The sequence below is a fragment of the Perca flavescens genome, chromosome 16 (genome assembly GCF_004354835.1).
Source record: "Perca flavescens isolate YP-PL-M2 chromosome 16, PFLA_1.0, whole genome shotgun sequence".
NCBI lineage: Eukaryota > Metazoa > Chordata > Actinopteri > Perciformes > Percidae > Perca > Perca flavescens.
This window is the reverse complement of record NC_041346.1, coordinates 25,573,022-25,592,041: the sequence shown is the minus strand read 5'-3', so window position 1 is coordinate 25,592,041 and position 19,020 is coordinate 25,573,022. Positions and strand designations below refer to the sequence as shown.

General features: G+C 41.0%; 1 protein-coding gene across 1 annotated transcript in view; it reads right to left on the bottom strand.

Moving 5' to 3' along the window:
• Window positions 1-19,020, bottom strand: part of LOC114570957 (netrin receptor UNC5D-like) — a 180,186-nt gene that overhangs the window by 8,876 nt on the left and 152,290 nt on the right. Inside the window, 5 exon segments of the mRNA XM_028601628.1 lie at window positions 5,432-5,662; window positions 8,684-8,855; window positions 13,881-13,965; window positions 15,010-15,228; window positions 17,358-17,507. Coding sequence (XP_028457429.1) covers window positions 5,432-5,662; window positions 8,684-8,855; window positions 13,881-13,965; window positions 15,010-15,228; window positions 17,358-17,507 — 857 coding nt within the window.

The following is a 19,020-nucleotide window of genomic DNA, read 5'->3' as shown; positions in this document are numbered from 1 at the left end:
TTCACAGGGTTGGGTTGAAATTTGTAATAAACACCCAAGAAATCCGCAGTTTTTTTTCCCTAAAACCTTACCACAGACTGAGATTTCAGACAAAAGTCTCTCTCATGTTTTTAAATTATTTTTGTCTGCTAGTTCAGACTGATCTCATTAAGTGGCGTATGCATGATGCCAATTTGTTTGACGTTTTGGCGTGTTATCAAGACGCATAATCGTTTTTTAGCGTGGTCAACGTCGTTTGGTCCCCATTGACCTACATTACGTGTGAATTATCGCCATAGCGAGTAGTATGAAAAGACAGAAGGTAGATGGGTAAAACACAGGACTTTCATCCAGGAGAGCCAGGATCGCTCTCTGAATTCTGGGTGACTAACTTTGTGCTTCTTGATTTATCTTTAGTTTTTCTGTTGGGAATTTACTCCCCATGATTCATTGGGAGTTGGAACACTGTATATTCGACGGCGTATTGCATGGTGTCTTCTGAGGGATCACCCAATGGGATCAATTTCTTGTAGACTCTCCTGAACATATTGTTCGCCTGCATTAGTGGTTGACTGAAGAATTTCAGCGACAACTCTGTTCAGGTTGTCATTTGACAAGGTTGCATACAGTATGTCGTGGCTGAACACCAAGCAGCTGTCTATGCCTGTAGAGAGTACGACAGCTTACTCCTAAACATGTTGCAATGCTTTGCCAGTTCATTCCAAGGGATACTAGATGACAGATTTATCTTGTGAAATGCTGTATTGAGGCCTTCCTTGAAGCCCAGTCATCACAGGTGGAGGCAACAGGTCATACCTGTTCTCAGACCTGGTTCTTTGCTTTCTTTCATGAGCACTCCCCAAAATATTAAGATATCCATGTAAAGCAGGGGTGTCAAACTCAATTTCACTAAGGGCCACACTGGAAACAAAGAATCACATCAAGGGCCAGACATGTAGAGTTTATTGACATGCTTTATTTAATAGAAAAAGTCAAACATCTTTTACTCTATTATTGCATGTCCCATATAGTGTTTTCACAGCTCGGTTGACATAAGGCCCAATAAGGTAACTTAGCCATCGAAGAAAAAAGCAACAAAAAAGGTTGAAAAAAAGCAGAGAAAAAAAACTTCAGAAAACGTGCCAAAAAACAACTTAAAAAGTGGCAAAAACATTGAAAAAATGCGCCAAATGCGTCTGCAAAAGTGACAAAAACCTTCAAAAAAGCGGCTAGATGTTGAAAAAGCGGCAAGATGTTGAAAAAGCGACAAGAACTAGGCGGGCCAAAATGTATTATGAACCTTAATTGATATGCGGGGACGGATCAAAACCTGCAAGGGGCCGTATTTGGCCCGCAGGCCTTGAGTTTGACAATGATGTAAAGACTTTAATGTATTGATTGTTTTTCTATTTCTTGAATCACGAGATGAATATTAATCCAGATAAGGTTTGAACGTGATCACAAAGTTCTCCATACAGCCTGTCATGATCAAAGAAATCTGTAGCTCCTCTTTGGATATTTTTAACACATTCCAATATATTGTTAAAAAAATTTTCATTGCTCCTTACTCCCAAAATAAGAAACTGCACTTGACAAGAAAACAGGATGAGTTTGAATAGCATCATTGTGTAGGTCCAGGTTAGGACCAAGCTCCTAAAAGGTTAGGACCAAGTCTTGCACATGTATTTCTCGGTTTGAGAGTGACTTCCTGTGTCAGTGAAAGTATAGGCTGTTTTATGCTTCAGCGTCAACTCCACGGCGTAGCTACGTCGTCGGTCCTACGGCGTCGTGACCCTTTCGGAGTTTTGCATTGGGGTTGATTTGCAGTGCGTGAATTTCACCGCCATAACGCTAGGGGGCTGTAACCAGAAAATAAGTCTGAGGTTATTTACGAGGTGTCTGCCAGCCAATTTATGTTATGTTAGCAAGCAGACTTTAGCACAACTGCCCACAACTACGGATTGCTGGCGAAGTGCTAATTTCAAAACGTTTCTGACATATAGACACTTTACAAACGGATAACCCTGTCATTGTAACCAAAATCTGTCTGAGTTTATTTGCAAAGCTTATGTCAGTGAACTAGCATGTTGCTTCTCCCCACAGTGGGCTGCTTGAAACACCAACTATTAACACACAGGACGAGTTGACCAATCACAGTCCTTGTGGTCTGCGTTGCCTCGACCCAAAGTTAAAATTTTTTGGAGGTGCACGTCGAGCTACAGCGGAGGGCTCGGAGGGGGGTTTGCGGCAACGCGGAGGGGTCTGCGGGGGTACGCCGTCGATTTCACGCAGAAGCATAAAACAGCCTTAATGGATACCACAAAAGATGAGTGTGGCTGTGGCTGAGATATAGTATATGTATGTGAGAAAATGGTGAAGGTTTATACATGTGAGAATGAAAATATGTTTATGTAAGAGACAGAATGTATGTATGTAAGAGTATGTGAAAGCGGAAGGTATGTATGTGTGAGAGTAAAAATATATGTATGTGAAAGGAGAATGTATGTACAGTATGTGAGAGTCAGAATGAATAATGTCTTATTATTTGTACTCTTGCACCAAATACTTCAGATCTGATACTGTACATATATACAGTATCTATATGAAACCCACCTAGACTGATCCCTACCGTTCGTTACAGTTTATATTTTTATGATCCATACTGTTAACCTGATTTTGGCATTTGGATTTGGACCTTATTGTTATCGCAGACTTTTATATTTGCACTCTCCCTTCACTTTGTATTGCAACTGCTTCACAGCAATTTCCCTCGGGTTAAATACAGTCTTATCTTATCTTATCTTATTTCGAGAAACGCTGTGACCATGACATAGGAAAAAATGAACTGTTAACGAAAAATAAAAGAGTGTTTTAACGCTTCCAAATGCATCCAGAACGATTGGCCCACTGAAAGTTAAAAAGCTCAACAGCTTTTTTTGCTGCTCACAACGTGCAACCAGGCACAAAAGGGATGAAACCGACACTTCTAGAGCCTAAAAATCAAATAAAGAGAGCAGTCCAAATTGTTAGTCAAACATATTGGTTGTACACAAAGACGAGACATAAACAGAGAAAAAAAATCAGAACAAAAGTCTTTTGTCAATATTATACTTATTGCCTTCCTGCCTTGTGATATTGTAATATCTTTGAATTTATGGATAACAACCTGTGTACATGTGTTGGTATGCATGTTTGTGTTTCCATTTTCTGTATCTTGGGAATGCAGGGAGGGGCGGGGGTGAGAGTCCGGTATGCATGGTGCTTTTTCTCTCAGTCACACATCACACAGAGAAGGGGAATTCAAAGCAAGCAGGCTGTCGTGAACCTGATCAATTCTTGCTTCAAGCTCACAGGGGAAATTAATTGTCGTATGAAGCACAAACAAAAGCCAACAAAAAAAGAACAAATGAACAAATAACCATGTCTGACTGATGGGAGAGGTGGGTTGAACTGGCTCTTGGCGCCTACATCCAATTTCTCTTTGTTCCCATGCAATTCTACCTCTTGAATCAAGCCAAAAGTGAAGTAGGGCCTGTGGCTACACAGGACAACTATCAGCACTACTTGAGAAAAGCTGTGTGTGGGTTTAATTAAGATAGGAGACAAATTGCTCTTCTAAAAAAGTATTTTTGGCCGCAGAACACTTGAACAGAAAGAGGTGTTTGTGTGCAAGGAGAAGGGCAAACGTTCCACAAAGCACCACTCAGGAGCACAGCGACAAACTGGTGCCGCATCTGAGAATGTGCCATTTTAACTTGTTCAAATATTTGTCACATGGAATGCAATGCTGAAACACATTTAATTAACAGAGAGCAAATTAAATTACGCAAAGAAAGGGCAGAGAAGCAACCTTGGAGCATCTGTTGTCTTTGTAATTAAAAGTCCCTCTTTGTCTCCTAGTCATCAAGCATCTCCCAGTGGCAATGTTACTGAACAGGCAGATCTTCAGTGGAGCACAAAAAACCCAGACAGCAATTCTCCCAGGCAAAAACACCAGCCACAACGACCAAAACACTCGTAATTTTAATTTCCTATATACATATATTTTACATCATATTGGATTAGAATTTTATTAGAAATATTCATGTTTTTAGCCACTTCAGTGGACTGAAGTATCTCAAGAACTATTCAAAGAATTGCCATGACATTTTGTACATGCATTCATGATGTCCAGATGATGTATGCTGATGACGGTTGACTGTTCCTGTAGTGCCACCATGAGGTTTACATTTATGGTATTAGGGAGAAATGCCAGGACAACTAGTGGATGGATTGTATGGTTCAGACAGTTATGTCCTGCTCAGGATGAAGTGTAATAACATTGATGATCCATTTAAATCCATTTTGATCTAGCGCCATAATCAGATTTTGTCACTACTTTTGGTTATTGACCAAATACCTACAAAACTAATGCAATGATAGCAGTCATTGTTCGCATGTTGACATTTAGCTTAAAGCACCACTGTGCCAATGTACAGCCGTCCAGAGCCAGGGCAAACATAGTAGGAATCTTCATTCTTTCTTTCTTTCAGAAAACAGATATTCCTGCTTTTTATCCTGTCGTATACAACAATGTGTTACTATAATTGCCACTGTTCATCATACTAACTGCTATAATTATTACAAATCATATTTTTGTATATCTGTACCGGTATCTCTGTCTCCCAACCAGCAGCGGCAGATGGCCACCCACCAGGAGTCTGGGTCTGTCTGAGGTTAAAGGAAGTTGTTCATTGCCACTGTCACACCAAATGCTTTCTCTTGGGGGGAATTGTTGGGTCTTTGTAAATTATGTATTGACTATGGTCTAGACCAGGGCTTTTCAAAGTTTGGACAAAGGTCTGTATCCGGACCAAACGGCAAGTCAATCCAGACCCGGCCCATACCTTGTGTTATGAATACATTACCTTATGAAGTGTAACGCTATCTATTTTAAAATTTTCTATTGATCAATACATTGTTACTAATGTTGACTATACATGAAAAAAATCCACAAAAACATGGAAAAGTTGTGCAAAAGTGAAAAAAACATTGAAAAAGGAGCAAAGACGCAAAAAAAAAATCGAATTTTTTCCTTTTACTGCATGAAGTTAAAAAAATACACTGAATGTTTTTTTTGTTATTGCCAACTGTTCCAGACCTTTGACCTGGAATAAAAATCAGATGCCGAACTTTTTAGTGATGTGTTTTGGAGAACCCCTGGTCTAGACCTTCTCTATCTGTAAAGTGTCCAGAGATAACTCCTGTTATGATTTGACACTATAAAGAAAACTGAATTGAATTAAATGTTTCATGGCATATCACGTAGACAGGTTTAAAGTATGAAAATGAAATATTTTTGAAATATTGACAAGACAAAACTATTCAATTCTAAGCAAATACCTATCTCATTACATTCAATCATCCCCGCTTCTTCATTGTTTCCCTCTATATCTTCCATCCTCCCTCGTACCTGAAACGCATGAGGCGTGTCGTCCACACAGTAGACCCTGAGGGTGAAGCCCAGAGAGTTGCAGTTATCCGGACTTCCAAACACAGCCAGCCTCAGCCGCTTGGCCGCCTCCTGGTTCAGCGGCTCCCCCACCAGGGCGTAGCGACCCGGATGCTCCAACAGCACATGGCACCTCTGGGCGTCTAGCAGACAGTAGCAGGACGTGCTCTCCTCGTCCACAGACATCACTTCCTTTGGGGGGAGGAGACATCAGGAAAGACCATATTTAGATCTGATGCATTAAGCACATAATCAGAGCCATTAATAGTTCATTTTTGGGTTTATCAGGAGGACAGCTCCATATTCATGTATTCAAGGGAATGCTGTCAGCTGATCAGTAGTCTTTATCGATGACGTTCCACTTCTGGGATTGCGCTGGGAATTTTGCCCGGATGTCACTCTTTTCAGCACGGTGTCCATTACCTTCCACTTTCTTTGTGTTGACATTCTTCCAGTAGATTTCTGAGGACTATGGTTAACTGCTCCTCAGATCTCTGCAGGGTAAATCCAGACAGCTAGCTGAGTTTTCTGTTGTACGACTAAAACAACTTTTGAATATACACACGTTCCACCAAAACAAGTTCCTTCCCGAGGCTATTTTGCAGCGGCACCGTGGCTCTGTCTGGCGCTTAGCACCGCCCAAATTGTGATTGGTTTAAAGAATTTTCAATAAACCAGAGCACATTTTTCTCCCATCCCGGAATGCTGTGTAGACTAGCCAGACCCTCCTCCGCAGTGCTGTGGAGGAAGGTCTGGCAAAGCGAGACTAGCTGATCAGCAACCACCTGCAGCTGAGCATACTGATAAAATACTCATAAATATTAACATTTCAATTCCTGCCAAGAATTTGTTTGCAGAGGTAGAAAGAGGCTTTAACTAAACCACCAAACTAAAAGCTGAACACAATTCAGCCAGTGTTGAGAGAGATATATTATTCCATCTATTATCTATTAGCTTATTACCTGAAGAAAAAAAAGATAAAGTTTGTTATGTAATAGGCCATGAGGGGCATAACTTCAGTATTTTAAATTCAAGAGGTGGCTGACTTGTTTGAGGATATTATTCAGACACTTTGCAGTCAGTAAACTGGAAATTTTACCTCATACACAGACTCGGATCAGGAAATGTACAAAGCTGAACGAGGGCCAAATGAACAATGCCACATTACCTAAACAGATGGGGATTCTGTTACACTGACAAAATGGATTAGCAGGGTGCAGTTGTATCCAAAGGCCAATTGCTCCTCATCTTATGTTCAATCCTCCTTAAATCATCTTTGAAACATAACTGTGACCCACAGGTCCCCTCTGCATATGGCCTGCCTGAGCCATATTAAGTAATGCAGGGTAATTTAGTGGCCCACAGCTTCCTAAACTTGCCCCATTAAAGCTGCAGCAGAAGGATCTCCATATCATAGCTCATCCCTGCCAGGCAGCCGAGGAGAAATGATGTCAAGTCAAAACTCTAGCGGGACAAAAGTGCACGCTTTAATGGGAATGGCACTGAGAGGCAGACGGAGCGAGGGAGAAGGAAAGCGAGAAGGAAAGAGAGACAGACCGAGGGGGAGAGAGACCTCCATCTCCCATTATATAGCTAATTCCAGAGATTAGCTTTTGATTAAGCATCCTTCCTGAGATGAAGGGCTCATTATTTCCCTGAGACAGACGGGTCCAGCCGTTACATTTTCTTGGAGAACATCCCCTTTCTCTGAACTCGTCTGCATCTCTCTGTCGGTCTCTTCTTTCTCAGCCGACTCTCTCTCCTATTCTCTCCTTTCCGATGGCATATAGCCACCATCAGTGATGGGTCTTTTGATAGCTCCCTTTTGTGCAACACGTCCGTCGGCAAATTACGTCTGTGTAAATGTCAAGATATAGTGAAAGGACGAGGCAGGGGAGAGAGCCACAGGCCCTCCAAGGCCAAGCAGAGCCGGGGTCACTCTGCCTCGATGAGGTCCCCAAAGCTTTTTGATGAGGTTAGTTAAACATTAAAAGAGCATCTTAGATATGTCCACTCTGCCAAGACGGAACAAAAACATGGATAGGGAGTGTTTAGATTGAAGTCAGATGCCTGAACAAGTCTCTGTGAGGCTTTGAAGCAGCTCTACAGGACAGAGTTGAAGGACTTTTCAGAGGTGTTATTTTACTGAAAAAAGTGAGAAAAGAAAATCTCACACCAGCAATCACAGAGATAGCACTATGCTGTATTTAGAGTCTTAAATATTAAAAAAAAAAGCCCACTTGCCATTTTTGTCTTTGTCCTCACACTGAGGTATCAGAGTGGAACAGCTACATAAAACTTTTAGTGTTTTTTAAAAAACATCTTCTAGTTCAGGGACAATTTATAGAGCTTTCTTCTGTTGAACCTTTTAATGAGTAGCTCCTATGGACAAATTATATTGTTTCTATGTTTTGGTCATTATATCGTATGTCTTATTGCTTTTTCTCTGGCTGGAACTCACTCAACTCACTGTTGCAAAAAAAAATTACTGAGTTCTTGCCATTTGATTCCAAGAGATTTCCAAAATGGTTATTTAATTAAGATGAAAGAATAATGCTAAAGTAGCTGAATCTATTTGGTGGATGGTATTTTCTGCAATTCAAATGAATCCAAATAAAAATCAGTCACAGTGGTCCTTGTATAATAATTATTTTCAAGAATAATTGAAAAAGCATGCCCTTTTTTTGCCATATAATAAATAACAGATATAAAGAAGCAGCGTGCAGCATGTACAAATATGATTGTGATTTTCTCTCATTGCTATGTAAATTGTGCTTGTTGTGTTTTAGTTTATGAACAGCTGCAATGCAGAATTCACAGATTCATGAAAAGAGTAATGCTTTGAAATACCATTATCATTAAACTGGGAAAAGTAATGAGAGTTTCAATGACTAATGGCCGTCATTTGCACTTGGTCTGACATTTCTTTTGGATGTATGACAGCATGAGGTAGAGCTTGAAAGGCTGACTTTTATACAGAATGACATATCTGAGCTGGCAACCCTGAAATCAGCTCTGTGCTTGCATGGCTACACTGCAGGATGGAAATTTTCATCAAAGTAAGTGGTAGCAGTTATTTCAGATCGTTTTGATATTCTGGGCACTGTTGAAAGTTGTGTGTTTGCACTTGTTAACATTCTGCACTGGTGTTGCAGGAGGGAATTTTGACCTGATAACTACAGCTGAAATTGAAATTGAATGGAAATTGCTCACCTCCCACTTGTTGTCCTGCATTTGTCTCTTTAGCCGGATGGTCCAATTATCAGCCACCACCTCCGCACAATGGGCTATGGTCATGGCTATGGGACAGGACAGGTCAAGGCCTGGTGGGCCGTACGTGACCGTAGGGCTCAAGAAGATCTCTGGCCCATCATCGGACACAGTGCTGCAGACAGAGAGGTACAGGAAAGGACCTTATTGAAACAAACACATCTCATGATACCACCAATATTTATGATTTTTTTTCTTTGCATTTTAATACAGTTTTAAAACAGTATGAATTGGGGTGGCAGTAGTCCATATCCTCGACGTTCCACTTCCGGGATTGCTCCATTGCCGATGGAAATTCCGCAAGATTTCACTCATTCAGGCTGGATATCCGTTGCCTTGGGCTTCCTTTGTGTTGGCATTTTAAACTCTGGTGGATTTATGAGGACTATGGTTAACCATTCTCAGATCTCTGCAAGATAAATCTGGACAGCTAGCTAGACTATCTGTCCAATCTGAGTTTTCTGTTCCACGACTAAAACAACTTTTGAACGTACACGTTCCACCAAAACAAGTTCCTTCCTGAGGCTATTTTGCAGAGGCGCTGTTGCTCCATCCAGTGCTTAGCACCGCCCAAGACGATTGAGATTGGTTTAACAAAATGCCAGTAAACCAGAGCACGTTTTTCTCCAATCCAGGAATGCTGTGTGGACTAGCCAGACCCTCCTCAGCAGCGCCACGGTGGAGGAAAGTCTGGCAATGCAAGACTAGGGTGGCAGTAGGGTTGCTGGTTGAAGTCTGCGTACAGACCAAAGAACAAAGTATGGACTGGTAGCTGGAGAGGTGACAGTTCACCTCCTGGGCACTGCCAAGGTACTCTTGAGCAAGGCACCGAACTCCCAACTGCTCGGGGCGCCTGTCCAGCAGGTGCATGTGTAGGACCTGAGCATGTATTTCAGGCCTGTGTGTAGTGTGTTCTAACAACAGAACTCAATATAGTATATATTATTTATTTATTTATTTATAAATGAAGACATGAACATCAGTACTATGGAATTAGGGCTGCATGATTATGGAAAAAACAATTAAATCATAATCACGATTATTTTGGTCAATCTGGAAATAATTATTTAACACGATTACTCATTTCCTTTTGGAAAGATGTTGCAATTATTGAACTTCAGAAACAGTGAAAAAGGTAAACAAATTAACAGTGAAAACACCTTGAATTTGCGATCCAAATTTGGAATCACTGCCTAAACAGGCACACAGATAGAGTGTGACCCTTGCCTATGAATAAAGTACACTCAAATCCTTGGACACTCATAATGAATCAATCCCTGACTAGCTGACACACAGGCACACACAGATAGAGGAAGATTAAAGCAGCAAGACTAATGGACAGTGGGGCTAGGGAAGACAGGCTTTAGCACACAGCTTGTAAGCTTGGTGGGTCGATGGAGCTTATGAAGCCGGCTCTGGCCAGCCTGGTGACAGATTAGCTGGGGCAAGCTGCTCTTGGCCAGGGGCCCAATCTTGGCTGGAAGCCCCGAAGACTGAGAGCAATCAATGGGACCACCATCAGTCATGCAGCTGGCTCGGCTGGACAACTCACATATACAGGACACGATATTGGTGCTGTTGTCACTGGAGCAGCGTGGATATTTCTCAACATCATTAATACAACTGCAGCGGGGACAGACCCTGAGATGCAGGCATAGATGCATCACAAAAGGGTGCGTGGACACAAATATAGGAAACACCAACAGAGAGATAACGAGTTAGACTTTAATAGTTCCATTTTTTATAGGTTACACTTCTCATGTTGAAACATAAACACTGTACCACCTAACCAGGTCAATAGCTGTGTCCCGATTCCATTCTAATTCCAATTTATTTCCCAAATATCATTCTGATTAATTGGGAGTTAATCAATTGTCCATCACTATTTCCCAGAGCCAACTTTGACATCTACAGATGTGTTGTTTAGTCTCCCCAAATATATTCAGTTTACAGTGATGTAAGACGGAGAAAACCAGCAGATCCTCACACACACAGCCGGGACCAACACATGTTTGGCTTTTTTACTTTACCTAATTACTAAAACAATGATCTGTTTATCAAAGTAGTTAAATTAATTTTATTTCGAGCAAATAATTGCTTTATCGAGTAATTGTTTCAGCTCAGACAATTACTGTGTATACTACTAGTATACAGCACTGATTTGGGACACCGCTCCTTGTAATTTCCTATTTTACTTGAGTAGTTTTCAACAAGTACTCTTATTTTTAATATCGTCCAATTAGACAGGACTTCTATTGGAGCGGGATTTTCTAGTAGTTTCCATCCCTGCAACACTTACCTGTAAGATGGAGGACTATAGTTCTATAAATAAGATGGAGGTGAAGGTGAGGGGTGATGTATGGATGTATGTGTGTGTGTGCTGTGAGTGTGGCGTAGCAAAACATGTTCCTTAAGTTGTTTGACTGCTGTTATTTAGTTAAGTGCAGAGTGCTGTGTAAAACTTTGTCATTATACTGTCACCAATCAACAAAATTAAAAGAGGTCATGATCTGCTGTCTAAAAATAAAATCACCCATTCAGACAACACCGTGGCCCTGCAGCTGCACTTTTGTGCTAATCAGCCCCGGGCTCAGAGGAAACCAAGGTTACCTGCCGCTGAGACTATGATCATTAGCCAGATTGCCTGTGAGCAAAGATTAAAAATGGTTATTTAGCATTTCTGATTGTGGTTATGAGAGCAAAGAAATAACAACTCTGTGATGATGTTTAAAGTGTAGATAATAGATTGGGGTTTAAGTCTTGTCTCGTATGTGCAGAACACACAACACGCCTCTTTCACTTTTCAGACAAAAGCTTCCAGCGTGACATTATTGCTTTTTTTGTTGTTGCTCTGACCACAATTAAAAATAACATTTTGACAATGTCTCATTTATAAAAGTCTCTTTCTGGCTCTCATAGAAGTATGGAGTCAGAGTTTTAACAAAATCACTGCCATAAAACTGAGGTTCAGAGTTGGAATTATATAATTAGAGTTCATATTTTTAGTTAAAGGGTCAGTTCATCCAAATCTAACTAAAATGAAGGGAGTCTCTCTCTGTATGTCTGTCCTTTGATTGTGTCTCGACAACCGTTCATCCGATCGACTTCACATTTGGCTGGTGCATTGCTGAGGATACAAGGAAGTGCAACGCTGAGTGCAAGCTCTTGAGATCTACGGGACATATTCATTAGTAGTGTGTTATGTACACACTGTGTAGTGTATTGAGAGGGGAACCCTATTAACTGTTACATCGCCAAACGGCATGCTGGGTACAGCTCATTCTCCGTCGATTGCTACACTACATTCAAGAACAGGTGAAGAAAAAGGGACCAGAGAGAGCAGAGACGTTACATTGTAGCAAACTCAAACATTGATTGGCACGAACGCTGTTGTTACTGGAAATAGCCTGGTCCCAAATAGCTAGCTGTTAGCAAATGACACGTATACTCTAGCATTGCTAGGGTAAACGCAACAATGTCGTGGCAGGTGTTTTGCTCAGGACCCACAGACTATCAATAGCTACTGTTAGCATTTTATGCTAGCCAGGTAGCAATCAGTAAGCGACACTACTTGCGGCAAATACTAAATTAAGTCAATCAACTCAGGACAGTAGAAATAACATGACATCAAAAACAACCACTAACCAAAAAATAAAGGAAGTTATCGGTGTCTCCCTGCAAAGTATGATCAAAACATGAGGTTGATACTACTCAACTCATTGACTCATATACTTGTGTGAGTCACATCCTATCAGGCGTAGCTTGTCACAGTATGATTCTGTCCTCGGACTACCCACTGTCGCCCGCTGAGCTGGAGAAGATCACACACAAAACAACCTCGTAAAGCCCAGAGGACGGACGAAAGCTCCTGCGAACACCTGAAACCGAGGCAGAGCTGATCGATTCCTTTTCTTTGCAGAGTAAAGCATCGTCTTATGTAGATGGCCGAGTTTGAATGGGAAGAAAGGATCCAATTTCTCCCCTGGACTCTGCGGCTGTCAGAAGATAGGCGCTGACTGACAGCTCAGCGGTGCACGGCTCCTGCAGCTTTTTAAACGCCAGCCAGAGAAGTAAACAGCATCAGGCTTATCAGAGCAAAGCAGGAGCCTGGAGGGCAGCAGCTTGGCTGAATTGGGAAAACTTTAGGCAGGGGAGTGCATAACCAGTCCACTAACTGAGCTCTGAGCCGCAACCTGTAAGTGACCTCTGATCTGTATCTTTACCCATATGACCCTGGGCACTCAATGGGTGGGTGGAGGTCAGCTGAGATGACTTTCAGATGGAGCTAAATGTCACTTTTGATTCTCTCTTGGATGTAGGAATTCAATTTCATTGAGAAGCGCAGGCGGTTAGCCGTGTTGTTAGGGTGATATCTCGCTAGCAGGGTTTGAGACAGATATGCTGACACATTGATACTGTCTGCTATAAATCAAGAACATGTCCAAAAACTGACTTCTGGTTGTCAGATACCTTTTGAGGCTCTGTTGCAAAGAAGTCAAAGGTATTACACCGCCTTTTCAAACGGTTCTTATCTGTCATGCCATTTTCTTCCCAAGTAATAGCTTTGTGAAAATCTTGACGGAAAAGGTACAGAAATAGACTCCTGCTGGCAGGCAACACGCATCTATACCTTGTAGCATATCGCATTGCACCGAGCCAAAAACCCAATCAATATCACCTATCACCATGACTTTACCAGGTTCACAAAATTCCCCACTCTAACCATTTACAATACAAAAGAGATATTGTCACTGTTATGTCTACAAACACAAAACAGGCTACCAGAGTCATGGAGTGTATCTTTCTCTGCTGAGACAGTTGCTTAAGGCAGTAATGTAATCCGACTGCAGCTGCCAATGTATTTGTGACACATCATGTCCTCCCCTGTAGTGACTGCAAGATGAGCAAAGACCCCATGCTGGTTAGGGATATGTCTGCATCTGTACATGTGTATGTGTACTGTACATGGGACTGCGTATTCTCCATATGAGAAGATCTTTGTGTATCTGTTTGCGGTGCATATACAGCAAAGAAAGGAGGAGACGACGTGGCAGGAAGAGAGATGCGGTGCGACGAGTTGAAAGATTAAAAGCGAGCAGCCGAAGAAGCAGACTGCAGCGCCTCAGTGAGGGTCCCTCACCTGCTGTCCTCCTGGTTGATGATCATGTACATTTCCCAGGTAGTGTCTTCGGCGATCCCCCCATGAGGCACCAACAGACTGATACCTGCAGAGAAGCATGCATGCAAAAACTGATCAACACACAGCTAGACATGCACACACACACACAACATGACACACACACCTGCCTGGCTGTCAGGTCTCTTTACTAAAGGTGACAGCCAGAGAGGTGATGGCACCAGGAAAAGCGGATGGAAGCAAGTCCCGAAAGGCTTGAATCAATGCTGCCAGCGGTCTCTTTGTCACAAACACGAACACTGTTTTCTAGATACACACACATACACAATGTTCTACTGTATGATAAACAATTACTGCTAATCTACACTGCAGTTGATAAAGGCCCTCAAGGGACAGGATGATAAATGTAGGCCACGAGAAAGAGCTGCCTGAATAATGTGGTTGACTGAGCATCACAGGTTTACATAATGGTAAAGATGTAAGATATATCCATTTTTTTTAATTTTAAATCTAGGCTAAAGATAGATAGATAGATTTACTTTTTAACACACTAATCTCTCATTCTGTTATCATGTCTATGATTCTGTATTTTTAAGTTGCTGCTTGTTGTTGGGATGTTCTTTGGTGTTTTCTTTCAACTTTTTATTTTTATATTTCAATGTTCTTTTATACAGCACCTTAGCGCTTCTTTGTACAGCACTTTGGTCAGTTTAAGCTTTAAACTTTACATACTTACTATAATATGCACTCTAATATTTTCTTCATAGTGTACAGTGTGTTCAAAAGCTAAAAAGAAATTCTAGCAAAACAAACAAGATTATAGATTTACTATGGTACTTTCCATACACTGAGAAATGTTGATGGGGTTTGTAAGGATGTGCCGGTCAGTTAGAAATGTCAATGCTGTCTAACTTTATAAATTCCCTTAATAATATATTCCTGTTCATGTTACTTGGTCAATCGGAGACATTTCCACATATTCGCTGCAGACCAACACTGACAAGGTCAAACAACTTCTAAAATGCAATACAAGAATCCCTGCATCAGCTTTGCTGTAGCTTCAAAGTGAAGTAAGTTATAGATTTCAGCTTCTCTGCGATTTCAGTTTTTTTTCTCTTCACAATAGGCTCACCTGTGTTAGGCACCACCAGCCTGCCTCCAGCATGACCAAACACTGCAGTTGCTTTGTGGAGAGGCTTGCAGGGAGTCAAAGAGACTTGTGGAGTGAAAAGGTTTTTGCCTCTTCTGCCCAGCGTCGTCCCAACTGCAACCCCTCTATAGTCTGGAGCCAGGCCCCTTGGAAATGTCTGAGGGTGGGACATGACATGGTACTCCGCCCTTTCTGCCACACCTAGAGATACAATGAAATAACAGTGACCTTGTTGAAGTTAAACAAACTCAGATCATAAACATTAGACCAACATAAAAGACAGGAATATGGCATGACTGTAATCTCAGTTTTTTTTTAAACTCCAGCAGCATATAACAGTGAGAAAATAGCTCTTTTGAAGATTACTCTAAAAGTTGAATCCAGTATGGTGTCTGTAAAACCAATCCCTCTACCCTTGGCCGTCCCCCAAACAGCCGTTGTCCAATAATACAGTAGCTTAGCAACCAAAACTAGACTCAGCAAGCCTGTCAAGCTTTGTATTTCTCCACAAGCTGAAGCAGTGTGCATGGGGCTGTAGTAAGAGTGATACTCAGCATTGAAGAGTTTGTAAGGCTGACATCTTTCATTTAGCCTTTCCAAACCCAAAACACAAGTGCAGAAGTGTGAGGAATGGATTAACCAGTGTGTTTATCTGCTTTTACATAAGCTGCAAACGTTAGCATGTCCGGCTAACATGCTTACTACTTAAAGTGGTAACAGGGGCGATTCCCATTGACATATATAATATGGACCAACAGATCCCTTTGCTCTGGACGGAGACCAGTGAAGGATATTACTGTGCAGCCTCCAACTGAGCTCGAAGATGTAGATGTGACGTGAGCAACCTGTCTGAAAGTTGTAAGTCTTCTGGTAGCTGTGCCAAGCGAAATCTCAATCATTCCGAATCTTGCAGAGACGGAGAGGGTAGGTATAAGGAGATAACATAGGCACAGGCTAATTATTGCTAACTAAAATGCTAGTTAACATTAGTAATTCAACTTAAACAGCTAATGTGAGTCGAAACTGCCTGCGAGATTCTCCTTTACTGTGCGTTAATTTCTTTACTGTGCGACAGTAAGTCACTTGGTTATGACACAATCGTTAGCCTATTTTTACAAAAACGTCTGCTACGGAGCCATAACGTGAGGTACAAGGTAATGGAGCCTTTTATACATTGTCGTGTTTCTTTGGAAATAAACAATGGACAAATAGAGTCTTTTAACGCTTCAGATGTAAAGTTATTCACTGTCAAAGTGACGTCAAAATGAATGGCAGTCAATGGAATGCTAACGGGAGGTGATCGTTTTGTAGCATCAAAATGGCGCCATAGGAGCTACGCGTTCTGAAGAGAAGCTTACCCCCTTGGCGATTCCAGGATTAGTTTAACGTGTTCTCATTTTAAACCTTAAACCTTACCTATATCCAATAAATAATATACATTTTCCATAGGCTCAGTCTGCCACTGTAAAAAAACAAAAAAATTCCAGTGCTGGTTCCATGGTAACAGAATTTTGGATAGTCATCATGGAAACATTAATTGGTCATGTGACAATGGCTGGGAAAATTGGCAGAACAGGCAGCCAAGTGACAATACTCCAATCTAATGGAAATCACAATTGTCAGATTGACAGCACTCTAGCCCAATGGATGGGGCAATCAAATTTAGGGGGGGGCGGTGCCACCCCGTGCCCCCCTTCTAACCCTGATAACAGAGCGTTACTTCCAACGCCAAGGAGCATGCAGAGTCTGGCCAACGTTAATCGAATTAGTCCTGAAAGCAGCTGGATATATATATATATATATATATATATATATATATATATATATATATATATACTGTATATATAGAATATGGGTATTGTCTAAGGAGCAGCTCCAGACTTTATAATTGATGACAAGTTCTCTGGTTTCTGGCTTTGAGAGAGAAAGAAAGTAGCTCATGTTCACAAATATTGATTGAACTTTTCTAGGCCATGGAAATAACATATTGGAACTCAAGGACCCATTCTTTCAAACATTATCATAAATTAACAGTAGTATATCACTGTAAACTGCAAGTCTGTGCAAGAGCAGAACGCTTGACAAACGTAGCAACAGCAACTAAGGAGGACGTGGCTTAGCGAATGGTCAATTCGTGATGCCTTTCAAGGTGATGACAATTTTTCTTTTTGACAGCTTTCTTAGAGATTGCCTCAAAGCAGGTTCAAAGCAAGACGGATTACCCCTCTGACTGCAACGGAAGAACTGCACACTGCTCTGTAACTCTTGCCTTGCCAAAAGTAGTTGACCACCACAGACATTATGCTTTCAAAACACTTTCATTTTCTGACCTTTGACTTGGAGATCGGGCAATGGGTCAAGGAGTGAGCGCTCAGCCATCAGCTCCTTGTCAATAGAGTCCTGAAAACACATGGGGCTGGTGTAGGTACGCGACACTGTCAGATCAGGTTGCATGGATGAATTAATTAGCAGGGGGTTTGCTGAAAAGCACACAAACAGAAAATGCTAATTACTGTCAACAATTAGACATTTGCAGAGAGTGACACTTTAAACTAGACTGCCTCAACAATTAAACCTAAAATGTGTAATGACCAATTAGTTTTATCCACCTATGACTATTACTACACTATTATCACCATGAATACAGGAAGGGCAAACACCTTACCGTATCAATGTCTCAATTAAAAGTGAAAAGTGCATAACAACAACAGCTGTGGCATAATAATATGCTTAAATCTGATGTCATGGTGGTTTAAAAAAAATGATGTGGCAGTCCAAATAAATTACCATTGAATGAAATGATCGATTTATTAACAATTAAATCATGTGACTATTTACATTTTTCTTTACATATACATTTCCAACTTCAGGAGGTGCAGGCAGAGGTAAGGGTGTTGCTGCAGCTACAGCAAGTGATGCACCCAATCACTCACATACTGTAGCCATTTGTATAGTATGTATGTTGTACTGGAATTAAATCACAGTACCTTGTGGATCAATCAAAAAACACAGAAACAGAGAAAAGTTATTATAGATAAGACACATCTTTTTTTGTAATGTGAATTTTTTTTGTGTGATTAATGATTCAAATTTTTTTTCAGCGAGCATGAAATGACGACAAAAGACACGGTTAAGCAAACAGCGTGGTTTCTCCTAATGAGCAAAGAAGTGTTCACAGCCGATTTCTTTTTTTGGGAATTGGTTGAGCTGTTGTCATAGTGACTCATGATCAAGGATGTCTTTGCAAAAAAGAAGTGAAATGAAATGATTACTGAGTAACTACTGTAGCAGTGTGTAGCAGGCTGCAATATATAGGGAGGCGAGGGGAGGGCATGTTGGATTTTATGGAGGTTGGGCTGTTCTAGCCCCTCTATCAAGGAGAACAGGGACCGAGATTAAAGCTTTCCTTGGCTCCTGCTGTGTTATCAAAATGAACTTTATTATGCCCTGCTGAGAGCTGTTGCTGTGGCGACCCATAATGCCAGCCTTGTAAAAATATGCCTCAATCTGTGGGGCAAAACACACCTCGCTTCTGAGCTCTGATGTTGGAAATGTAGGGCCACAAATGCTCATTCGGGAGCCAGGGGAACAAAAATTAAAACACTAATAAATTACGTTTTCATTTTGGAATCATGAATAATTAATTGAAGTTTTGCTGTATGTTAGATAGATGATACAAAAACAGCAGATAATGCCACAAACTGACTCACTACCCTGATGATACACCTCTTGTTTATTTTTTGCTTAAGTTATGGTACTAAAGAAGGTCTAAGTAATAATAGATACGTTAAATTGCAAAATTGTTTAGAGCACAAAATTTGCTTGTACCACAAGTTTTCAGTGAATGTTCATGCTTGGGGTGTACTGATGTTTGCAATAAAGCAATACATGCACGGTGTGCTTTATAGATTAAGATTTATACTATATTTTATTTGACATTTAGTGCACTACAGCAATAATCTCCAAAAGGGTCAAGTAAACAAATGTTAAATA